General features: G+C 40.8%; 1 protein-coding gene across 1 annotated transcript in view; it reads right to left on the reverse strand.

The window, feature by feature from the left end:
- Positions 1-206: 206 nt before the first annotated feature.
- The window catches only part of EGLN3 (egl-9 family hypoxia inducible factor 3), a 28842-nt gene continuing 16302 nt past the window's right edge, over positions 207-12746 (reverse strand). The window contains exons 2-5 of the mRNA XM_014891035.2: positions 7816-7935; positions 5796-5932; positions 5031-5104; positions 207-3962 (exon numbers count right to left, since the gene is read on the reverse strand). Of these exons, the coding sequence (XP_014746521.1) occupies positions 3925-3962; positions 5031-5104; positions 5796-5932; positions 7816-7935 (369 nt within the window). The 3' untranslated portion in view covers positions 207-3924. The remainder of the gene's footprint in view (positions 3963-5030; positions 5105-5795; positions 5933-7815; positions 7936-12746) is intronic.

Here is a 12746-nt window from a genome sequence, read left to right on the forward strand (position 1 = left end):
AGCTAGGTAAATAACTTCAAAATAGCAGGAAGTGACCAATGAAATGTGCCAAGCTGAGGGCAACAAAACAAGCTCTCCAACAGCAGAAGACAGTCGTGGATACAGATTTCAGTGTCACCCTACATGGAGCTGCATGGCACTGCACCCACCCTTGCATCCCTGGCCACAGTGACACACAAGACTGAAGAGATTTGCACAGGACAGTGTTTAACATTACCCAGTGTTTATTGACTCCTGCAACTTCTTTTTTTTTTTTTTAATAGTAACAGGAACACAAAACGTGATGTGTGGTAAAATACTACTAGAGGTTTCTATATGAATCCAATGCAAGATGCCAGCTTGTTGACCAGCATACAACCTGACAAGAGAAGATGCAGTCATAACTCACTCTCAGATATCTGCTGGGAGTGCATCACAGTCAAAGTAGAACTAGTCATTTGCCTGCAAATAAACACATTTTCTTCTAGATGCAAGTCATGTTAGAGCCAGCTATTTTGCAACAAGAAATACATATAATATACTCCAATATTTTAAAAAACACACAGGACTAAAACTGTTTAAAAATAGAAAGGAAAAAAGAGTGGAACTTTTTAGACACTATTTTGTAGAAGTAATTCTTCATAGAACCAGAAGTAATCTCAAGAAAAAGATTTATTAGAGCCTACTTTGCTCAAAAGGCCAGTGGTCACAGGTTTAAGAATAAAAACAGTCTCTTGATTTTCAGCCCTGCCTCCTGGCCTTTTTTCCTCCCTGCAGCACAACAAAAACCTCCTGTTGAAAACTGCAGCTTAGTGGCTCTGCATGTTTTCCCCACACAATTGAAAAGGCAACCATGTTTTTTAAAGAGCCATCAAAAACTTGCATGACATGACATGCATGTGCAGCATGAAACATCTTCACAGATACGAACAATGAAGGCACATTACCTAAAGATTAAAAAAAAAATTTTTTTGGAGGATTCAAAGTTAAATGCCTTAGAGAAAGCATTCTTTTCAACAACTGGCTGACAAGTGCTGTTTAGCCAGTTCATTCAAACAGTTTGGTATGAAGACAAGACATAAGGAAAAAGCCTCTTTGAAATACCCTCCCCACTGCAGAAGCCTGCTTCCCTCACACAGACAATTCCATTCTTTCAGAGCAGTGTGCAACAATTCTAGAGACAGGCAAGAGAAATCTATGTAGGAAACATCATACCTCTGTATTCTTAAATGACCAACACCCCCTACACCCCACGCCCAGTTAAACTACAGCTTCTTCAAGGAGATCAACACACTGGAAACAGAGTAGAGATCTGAAACAGAGGACTGAGGAACTGGTTTCAAGCTCTCAAGCCCTCAGCTTCTTTTGCACTTGGTTATGACTGTTAATAAAGACAACACTCTCTGCCACAGAATAATTCCTCTGTCTTCTGTATATGTAATATAGATGAGGGACATGTTTGCAAAAAAGAAAATATGTACTTTATTTATGATAAAAGCAACTAAATGCAATTGCTCTATGCTCCATTTACTGCACATGTTGCTGACCACTGTAGAAACCTGGTAGTAGCAACAGTGATAACTGAAGTACCTTCCTTTTTCAGCCCTTACACAAAGCTTTTCCCCTTCCACATGGTTTTTCCACAATTCCAGGGTCCAGTAAGATGTGTACTAACAATGCTTTCCAGTTCATTTTTAAGGTTACAGTTTCTAGAGGTAAAGCAGTATTTGCTTGGCTCTGATTTCTTTTTCCTCCTTTTAAAAGCATTTAGGAGTTTCAAATTTATGTGCCATTATCAACTTTGCATAGTAGTACAACAGGTTGTATTCCACTGCCTTCTCTAAATAGTAATGCTGTTTTTTCCAATATCTCTCACATTTCAAAGGGTTACCTCTCACTCTCAAGGAAGAGCCCAAACTCTTTCACCTCTCACACGAACATTTCAGAATGAGAATTTCAAGTTATCACTAAGTTTCCTTCAAGTCTCTGGGGTTACTTAGAAGCAACTGAAGTAGAATAATGTTTTTCTTAACATCATAGGACATTTATCATGTTCTTTGTCTTTTCCTAGTCTTGAGTTATAAGAATATTAGTCACATATGTTCCCTCACATTCCTCTCTTAGGGAGCACAGTGCTCAGGCCTATAAGGCCATAACTGCATCTCTGGGTGAAGCCAGAGAGAATAAGGGGTTTCTTAGCACTGCTGAATTTACATTCAGCATTCATGGGCAGGCTGAAGGATGCTCAGCATTTCTTTTTAAGCTACAAAACTGCTTTAAAAAATAATCCATTTTCTATTATCATTTTTTATGTCATGAAAGTTATTTCTTTTCTGTCCTATGCAGCTGTTACATTTCTGTCACTGTCTGTTGCCATTGCACACTACTTTTCCATTCCCTAGGTTCAAGTGCAGCCCCATCACAGCATGACAACCCAGCAGAGTGTGGGGAAGTGGTGCAGGGGCCAGAAGTTCACACAGACCACCTTCACCACCTTGGGCAAGTGGCACAGGAAAATATGGGACACTGAAGGGGGCATCTGTTTGGAACATTTAATAGGGTCCAACATAACACACTGACAGCATGAGATAAAACTGAATGAGAGTGTATTAGGTTGAGAACAATTAGTGTGAGTGATAAATACATCCACTGCCAGCTCTCAGCTTCATTAAGAGCTATTCTGAACTGCATAGTAAGTGCTGGTTGTAGAAGTTTAGACAGATTGGAAACAGGTCACCAGTTACTCACTGAGTCCAGTAAGTTTAAAAATACAATGGAGAAAAAAAAAAAGTGCTTTGCCATTGAATAACTCTGATCTCACAGCTTGGGCACAGCAGTGGTAGTTACCTGGCATCAGAGATCAACTGAAATGGAATTGCTGTTTCATTCAAATTACATATGCATGCAAAATTAAACAAGTGTGTTCACTAAGAATATGCAGCATAAAAATCAAGTCTAAGTTACCCATTTTTATCATATATTTGTCAGACTGCCAGACTTATCATTTCCTTCCAGATTCATATCTATGTCACACAGAACACAGCAGATGGAGAAGTCGCAAAGCAAACACTTCTCGACGTTATCACTGGCCTTAAGGGCCAATGCATTGTGTGCCACAAGCCTTCCAAGCTTACCAGACTTCTGGGAGAAAACAGCTGTTTTACCGAACTGTGAAAAGACAAAACATACAACCCATCCTGCTCAAAACAGGAAAAAAAAAAAAAAAAAAAAAAGGTTTTATGAAGTTGTGAACAGGTACACAACTACTTTCCCCTCAATCCTGGGAAGAAAGGGCAGTACAGCTGCACAGCTAAAACATGCCTCCTGAATAGCAAACAAAATCCAGAAAATGCTATGACTGTGTAGACAAACATCTGGGAAGTCATGTTACTGAAGAGCTGAACCAGTGTTCTGCACAGAAAAGTGATGAACAATACATCAACAGGTCCATTTGGGACAGACAGTCAAATGGCACTCTACAAATATCCAATTTCATTTTGCATGTCCAATATCTCTCTGTCCCCATTAGCAGTCTGCCAACTGATTTCAAACTTGCAAGGCATCTTCCCATTGAACTAGAACGTTTTTCCCCTATAAAGTGCAAATAAGACTCAGCTTTTTACCACTAGTTCCAATGACCAATATCATAGTTAAAAGAGTGATCAAAAGCCAATTGGCTGAGCCACTACCACTAAGCTTGAGTATCAGATACTCTTTTTTTTTAAACCCTGGTTATTTTTTCCAGCAAAAGGCAAAGAGCAAACAAGTCTTTCTTCTATCAGATGCAGTGTGACAGGAGGCTGCCTTAAGTACCATCAGCGTAAGATGCGCATCCTAGACACAACCGGTGCATTCTTGTGCATAAAAATGTTTTTCCCTTATTTGCTGGAAATGAAAGTCATCTTTGGGATCTTATTTCCTCACAAAGAGTTCACGAACAGTTGATTAGTCTTCATTAAGAGGTGCTTCTCTCTTCCTTGCATCTACATCAAAAAGAAAAAAAACGAAGAAGTGGTTAAACCAGGGGGTTCTGACTGTACTCATCTGAAAACTCAGAAACAGAAAAAAGTTGGTTTGGTTTCAATGGACAACACTTTCCATTTCAGAATCACTGCATGAATCCACCATGTGGATTCAACTGCTGTATGATACCACAGCACGTTAACAAGGACAGTCACATGAAGATCTTGCACATTTGTCATATTCAGATTAAAGATGATTTATGCAATACTTAAGTAACCCCATAAACTGAGACCCCAGATCAGTGACACTTTCTCCCACTGCCTCTTGGCCCCTTTTTCACAATCCTCTTTAAGGATGAAACCAGCATTTGCTTTGCATACAAGCTACAGAGATGACAGTCTATTCTGCTTTGTTCAGCTGCACACATTTTTAAAAAGACAAGTGCTCTCCACACTGTATTTTGAGGAGGCAGCCCCTGAAGACTAGATTTGAAACTTCTCTGAAGAGCAAACCTTAGATCATGGTCCCAGGTAGGGTGCTGGAACACTTCTGGACAACTCGGTCCATGACTCATATGCTATTGCTACAGCAGCAGGCAGTGTGGCTGCCATTAGAAAGCTGGGTCACATCTTTGTGGGTTTCCGTCCTTTACTAATACAAAAGACAGATGCTATTCATTCAGAACATTTAGACAACACAATCATTAAACTGTTGGTGAAAGTCTAAACAGGGTACTAAACAGGGTTTGGAGGAGGCAAAATATACCTCCCATAAAACAAAAGAAGAGCTGACTCCCTGTGACTGGAGTAGTCACCCAGGGTAGAAAAAAAATCTCAGCCATTTGGGACTCAAATCAGGAATTGTCTCTCCCATTCTCCCCATTTTTTTCATCAGGGATTCTAGGGCCAGGCCTGTCACAACTTCTCCACTTTGCATAAAACAACTGACTTGGAATTAGAGGTGAAAAAGCTTTCTAAAAAAGCATTATCTCTGCTTGTAGCTACAGAACTACTCCTGGTCTGTCTCTGACTTCGGAAATATCAAAATGCATTAAATTCTTTCTGGTGAACATTTATAAAAAATCATACCTGTTAAGTTCCTGAATTTCTTTTTGGCTTCTGCTCTTTCTTCAGCATCAAAATACCACACAGTCATGGCATATCTATAAAAGAAAGAAACCTTGCATTTCTTTCCACTTTTGCTATTAAAATAGAGCACTGGAGTTTTATGCTCATGGAGAAAGCAAAAAAAAACCCTATTTTAGTAGACTTAAAGAGCAGAATGAAAATGATACATCTTTATAGGCAAACACAGACAGCATTTTAGTGTGTATTTTAACAAGTCAGATGGAAATATAGGTGAGAATTTCTGCTGGAGGCACAAAAGAGAACACAGTCCCTGGTAACAGAGGGCAAAAGTAGCTTCCAGACCTTTGCATGTTTTTCTGTTCTGGGACACCTGTAGGCAGCTTGGGGGCTGCCCTGCATCACATCAGCTTTTCAGAGCCTGCTGACAGATGGTAGCCCCAACAATCCCTATAGTGTTACAAGGGCAAAACAACAACCCAGCACCTCCCAGCTAAATACCTATGCCTAGCTTGGAAGATTTCTCCTGTCAATGGTTAAGGGCCTCTTTTTCCAACACACAAGGAAATGTACCATTCGAGCTTGCTCTTCCTTACTTAATGAGAGAATTCCCAATGACTCAAAACCAGGAAATTCACTCAACATCTGTCTATTTTTTATGGACATGTATTTAAACATGATGGCCATAATTTTGGATTAAAATATTGGCAGAAGACATGCTTTGTGTTTTTTTCCTAGCCAAAAACCAATATTAAATATCCTACTTACCTGGTTGCATAAGAAGGCTGAACTTCATGTGGGTTCCTTCGATCTGACCAAAAAAAAAGTAATCGGTCAAAAATCGGCTCAACATCTGCTACATAGGACTTTCCTTCTGGGAATATTCGAAGAATTCCACCATGCAGCTGAAAGAAAAAGGAAAGATTGTTTTTTGCACATATGCACATGAAAAATTACTTATTTCTCCCTCCTCCACACCTAACAAATGGGGAATAAACATCTAATAATAAACACAACATCTCTGCAACAAACCTGGGAAACCTTACTGTGTCTCTTGGCCACTTTGATTTTACCAAACAGTTTGTAATGTTTCAGCATAAGCTTCTGCCTAAAGCAAATGAACCAAGAGAAAGGTAACACCATCCCTGCAGCAAACACTGAGAAACTTCCGAGTTTCCAGCCATATTTCTAGAATCAGTGAATACCACAGAGCTGCTCTACTTGACCAGTCTGAGATCAGGCTCTCTCCCCAACGATTGTTAGATACTGCTTAAGGTATTTCAGAACCTGTGTCTGATCATTTGGGAATTAACTTTTACACCTTGGGAAGAGTGAAGCCTGTTTTATTAGATTTGTAAAACTTGTCAAATGTATTATAGAGCCCAGCCACCATTTTTCCTACTTAAAACACAGCCTGGTTTCTCTACCATATAATTTCTGTCTTTCCATGTGCCACAATTTTCAGGAAAACGGTCTTGATGATCTGCACACACTCTAGAAACTTCAAAAGATAAAGATGAGCCCTACCTCCTCCTGCTGCTGTTAGAGGGTTCTTTGGAAACTTTATTGCTGCATCACAGAGTGAAGGGAAGATGCTGTCAGTGCAGCACTGACCTGACGTGGTACCTTCATGCCACATGCAAACCTCAGTGAGAAACTACTAAGTCAGGTTTAAAGCTTCATGGTTGTTTTCAAAGCCCAGTATGATTATACTCTTATAATATTATATTATATTGCATGTCTTCCAGCATACACTTACATAAAATCACCAAATCACCATGGCATCTAGTAAACTCCTCCAGTATATTGCATTTCAGTTAGTTTCTCTTAGTGCTCACTTGGATGCCTCCTCACTATTTGGATAAGGGTGCAATGCACAAAATAAACTGGATATTTGCATATCCTCACACATCTCCTCCTTGATTTTATTACATTGAGATGTTTCACTGTCATACTCTCTGTAACGGGATGTGCCTTTCTGCAACACTACATTTTTCAATGGCATTGCCTCAGTATGTGAGCTCACTTATGGGGGTTCATAGCATTTGCATGTGTTTAAAGAGCATACTGGCATAAAAAGAGGTTAGAGAAGCAAAAAACACTGGACAATTTTCAATCGATAGCCCCCATGAACAGTTTGTGCTGCATTATGACAACAGACTTGCAAAGAGACATCCTACAATTTTACAAATCTTTGTTTTGTTTCTAATTTAAAGGTATGGCATATTCAAGGCTGACTTAACTGCCTTAGTGTAATATAGGCAGAAACAAGAGTGCCATTCTGTCGAGAGACCCACTGGTAGAATCAAACCATGTGTTTGCTCTTCTTCCTAAGCCCCACTGCTTCACAAATAAGACAAGCGAGCTGCCTATCTTCTGCAGGTTAGCCTGAAGTATCAAGAATGATAAAGTCACAAATTTGAGCTGTCATTTTACTCTGCTCCCAGAATCCACTTATTCTGTAGTGAATTGATTTTCTTTTTCTCCTGTTTCCTCTAAACAAAGTGTTAAGAGCATACAGCTCAGTGCCTATAGCTTTATTCTATAGCAACAAAACAGTATGTGTGTAGAATGGGAGATAGGACAGTAAGGAAACCGTTCAGATTCTTACTTCCAAAGCATTGCCAAAAACACACAGGAAAAAAAAAAAAAAAAAAAAAAAGAGATGAAGAATGGACCAGCAGTTCAGAAGTTCATCAGAGTTCACAGAAACAACAGACAGCTCTGAAGCTCTGTTTCCAAAGTAGTTTTTCCTTCCTGTTCTGCCTCAACCCCATGGCTTACTCACCTTGGAGTCCCAGTTCTTATTCAGGTAATAAATACAGGTGATGCAGCGCCCGTCACCATTTGGATTGTCCACATGACGAACATACCCAGTTCCATTTCCAGGATAGCAAGCAACCATGGCCTGAAAGATACAGATTGTAAAATAATTAATTCTACAAGATGCCTACCTTCAGTTTTAATTTGCTAAGCATCCTCCCACCACCAGTTTAGCTCAGTATTTTTCTGATGATCAATCCAAAACCTAGAGCAGACATCACCTGAAGGTATCTTTGCACAAACGTCTTTCACAGGACAGCTTAGCCAGCATGAAATTCAAAACTGGAAAATAAATACCTTTCATAATTCCCAATATACATACTAAAACAAAAGGAAAAAAATAGAGTACTAGTACGTATGGTAAAAGCTTGTTACAAGCTACGTGACTTTGAGGCAGTTTCAGCTGAAATTTGCTTGGGTTTCTACAGATAAGCAGTCATTGCAAAACTGATTTTCCAGTCATAATGAAAGCAGAAAGCAATCCCAGGATGTCGTGCTTTACTACCACCATCCTCCTCTATTCATATCTTCCAGTCATTGTCATATACACCCTTAGGACCAACTCAAAGTGAGGGTCCCCAGGAGGTCTTGGCAAAAGTCCATAGAGCAAAGTCTGCAAAAAGCTGCAACTCCTTTGTGCTGTGTTTGCACAGGGCAGTGCGTGTTTGCTTTCATGGACTGAGCCACAGAACTAACCAAATAACTTTCAGAACACACTTCTCTCTTTGATCATCTTCAGACTTGCTGATACAATCACTTAATTCATGGTTTAAATTTCACCTTGAATGAGGAGATAAGCCTAACATTAATTACTCCAAACCACATGGCAATCAACAGGTCTTAAAAGGTTTTTTAGAGCAAATCATATTAAACTTGGTCGACTTGATTAGCAACCTAAGCAGAATGCAGGGAAGAACAGGTGAGACTGCTGGTAGGGAACTAGACATTTGTCTCAGTCACTCTTCAGTACTGGGGCTACTTGGCAATGATACCAATCATCCCTAAAGCTGTTGCAATAGAAGTCTTGTTCCCACTCCCCTGACATCTACAGATTGCTTGCCAGTATTAGCAGCAAGAGTGATGGGAAATAATGGACTAAATTCAGTTGGAAAACTGCAGATAATGTTCAGATGTGGTATCTGCAGAGATGAGGAGAGAGCAATTATCACTCCTCAATCTATGTGCTGTGCTCCCATAAATAAGTTGTGCAGGAAGCACACCATAGGCTCATGTTCAGCTCACTGTCCACCAGGATGACCTGAGGGTTCCCAGGTTCCCCTGGGCAGCAGAGCTGCTGGCAGCCCCCAACTTGTCCTTCTGCAAGGGGCTCTTCCTTCCCAGGGGCAGGAGTCAGATTTGCAATTGTTTAATTTCATGAGGCTCCTGTTGGCCTGTTTCTACAGTCTATCTGGTTTCCTTTTAGTGGCATCCTTGCCCTCAAGGGCATCAACTGTTCCCCCTCAGTTTGATGTCTTCTGCACAGTTAAAGAGTGCACTCTGCCATCTATTCCAGGTTACTGATAAATAAAGGTGTTTAACACAACAGGTCCCATGACAGATCCCTGTGATGCCCCATTTGGTAGCAGCCCCCAGGTATGCTTGCTTGACCCTCCAAGTCCAACCATCCCATCAGTTTTTTACCCATCTACTTTTCCATCCATTCAGACCATAAAACCCTAGCTTCAGACATAACAGTATTTTACATGCCTGTCCCACAGAATGAAGATATGATCATGCACTATTTGCTTGACCCACTCCAAAGATCTGATATGCTCAGTTGATAATGTAATTGATAGTTGGAGATTGACCACATAGGCTTTACTAAGAGCAATTGAAATTTTTATCTAGGAAACCCAGAACTCTTGTTTTCTTCTTCTAAGCACATGTGAAAGGCATGCCGTTCTCATGGGACATGACCAGGTACACGCAGGTTTAACCACAAGGAAATTTTACTGTGCCAACAAACACCAACACAGAAGCTACTGCCAGCTAGCACAGTGGATCCCTTGAACCTCCTGCTACCAAGAACAAAAATCTATCCATAGGAGTCAGACATGTATGAATTAATTTTCCTCCCCACAACAAACACCAGAACCGTACCTGCAGGCAGCAGTAAGTCACCAGGGCCTGCTCTTCACACCTCAGGCCACAGATGCCCAGTGGCCTGCAGGGTCAGGACATTATGCTAAACAAAAGCACATACTTTTAATTCCAAGTAATAAGCCCTCTTCCATCACACCTGGCAGTAAGGTAGATGCCTTGCTGTAGATCCTAGATGCTCTGTTGTTACTCTGCTATTACAAATGGCTCCAGAGCTGCACTACATTTCACTAATCAGCCTGATAATGGCAGGAAGGGCCACTCTACAGCACAGTGCTTGAAATAAGGTGAAGGTATAAGTCTGGTGGAAACCACGAGTCAGCTGTATCTGCAATGTAATAATGGTCTGAAGGAGCTGTGCCCTCACTGGTGAGGATAACCCACCTCATGCATTCCCCCATCCCAATTACTAGCACAGCAGGTGCACCTTCACCCATCTCACGTGGGGTGAGCTACATTAGGTCTAAAAATTAAAATAGTAACCTTTTACAAAATGGAGTTTTCATACACTGGGAAACATGACCCTGGTGCCCCTGAAGCCACGTTATCACTCCCCTCCTCAACTGAACAGGGAAAGAAAGAAACCATAGCTAAAGGCTCATGGGTTGATAAGGGTAGGGAGAGATCACTCAAGTTACTGTCACAGGCAGAACTGACAAGACATGGGGAAACTAAGCTAATTTATTGCAAATCAAATCAGAGTAGGATAGTGAGAAATAAACCCAAACCTTAAGACATCTTCCCCCTGCCCCTCCCTTCTTCCCAGGCTCAATTTCACTCTCATATTCTCTACTTGGCTAGTGGTGGGTCCATCTTCTAGCCAGCTGGCATTGGCTCTGTCAGACACGGGGGAGGCTTCTAGCAGCTTCTCACAAAAACAACCCTGGTAGCCTCTCAGCTACCAAAACCTTGCTCTGCAAACCCAACACACCCAGAGAGCTAAGAGAGAGGGCGCAGCAATTGTGACAGTGGGGCAGGGAGGAGGGCCGTGCTGGGAGCCAGGTGCAGCACAGTGCTGCCAAGGGCATGGGCATCTAGCCCACCAGTGAGGCCCAAAGCCTGGATCACCATACCAGAGGGATGATGTTCGATGGCAATACAACTCTGTTGACCAATAATACCTTGTTTTTAAGTCAATGTAGAACACAAAATTATGGTGGCCTTAAGTCACTCTTTTGAGTGTAGATGCTCCAAGATTACTGAACTGCCTAAAAATCAATCCAATATTACTACTATTTTTAGCACCACAAACAAAAAGCTATTGAGCAGCAGACTGAAGGGCAGACCCTAAAAGGATTTAGGTGCTTTATTTACTATGGAAATCTAGGCAAAACACCAGTTTCCCCTGGCCTCCCCCACATAATATGTTCACTTAGCAGAATATGTGCTTTGTCTCAAACACTGATGCATTATTTATTTATTTATTTACAGTGAGCACCTTTTGCAAGTGCAACACTCCATCCCTGGAGATTAAGTGGAACAATTCCCACTGAATCCTAAAGCACAGGTCACACTATAGCTTAACTTTCAGAAAAGCAAAGAGAAAAAAGTTTTCTTCTTTCGCTGCTGCTACTAGAAAAGCAGAAGTGAAATATCCTTTTTCCTGGCACAGTGAATATTTGAATGAAACCTTAAACAATGAAGGGAAATCATTCTGGTCCTCCTAGAGACTGTTGAAACGATATCAAGCTTTATCAGAGCAATGGCTGGAACAGCTCCAGAGCAGATCAAGCTGGCGTCAGCAGGGATTCCAGCTGTTAGCAGTACTTTTGGATTCATTTAAAGCAAACAAGAAACAGGAGATGAGATGCGTGACCCAGACTTAATTTAGGTAATTTGTGAACACTGGTATTTGCCAGTTTAGTGCATGGTCTAGCTACAAAAGCCAGAAGCTCAATAACAATAATCAAACCATTTACCAGGTGTGCACGTGGAGCATTAGCAAAAAATATTTCCTACACTTATGGCTATTGTGTCCAGAAGAACACACTTCATTTTTTGGAAGCAACTCCTCTCTTCATTAACCAGCTCTAAACTTAAACTAATCAAACTAACTATAGCAGGCAGTAATAAGCAGGAATGTACCTAACTTTTTCAATACTGTCTCTTACAATGGCTGTTCGTTGGCTTAACTTCCCAGAGAAAGCACTCAGAAAATTTCTTCAACACTCCCCTTTTCTAAGTTAAAAAAGAAGAGTTAGTCTTACACAACAGCTGAATAGTTAAAAATTGATATCCGGATGCATGCCTTTGGAGTCACACATATACACCATATATGAAGACCAACGCTCCGGCAGTCTAGTCAACAGTCATAAATTAAACCCTACAAAACTTGGAAAATGAAAAGCAAATCATCAAGACTAAAGCTTCTGCCCTGTTATTTTCAGGGGTGTTAGCTTTCCCAAGAAGGTGCAAGTCAACCACAAGTTAAACAAGCAGCAATTACCAGCTTTAGTAAGGACCCAGGAATCATCAGTAAATTCCACACTGCACAGAAGCTTGCAAAAATAAGTTATCTATCATTCAGTCTAAGTATTACACTCAAGTCAGCCAGGGAAATCTGCAAGTCAAACTGCAAGACACTATCAAAGTTTGAAGGCAGATAAAAAACAGCTGTCCATTGAGAGGATTTTTCCCTGCCTCCCAGTGCTTCTTAGCAAGCAGAAAAACAAATTCTCTTTAGCTGATGGCCAGGATCATGCTGTGAGACATGATTTACAAAGTAAGCAGTGCTAGAGCAGTCTGATACTTGGAACAGAACATTTCAGAAAATATCTCAGATAGAAGATGTTTGTA

Source organism: Sturnus vulgaris, chromosome 6, assembly GCF_052056855.1.
Source record: "Sturnus vulgaris isolate bStuVul1 chromosome 6, bStuVul1.hap1, whole genome shotgun sequence".
NCBI classification, from domain to species: Eukaryota; Metazoa; Chordata; class Aves; order Passeriformes; family Sturnidae; genus Sturnus; species Sturnus vulgaris.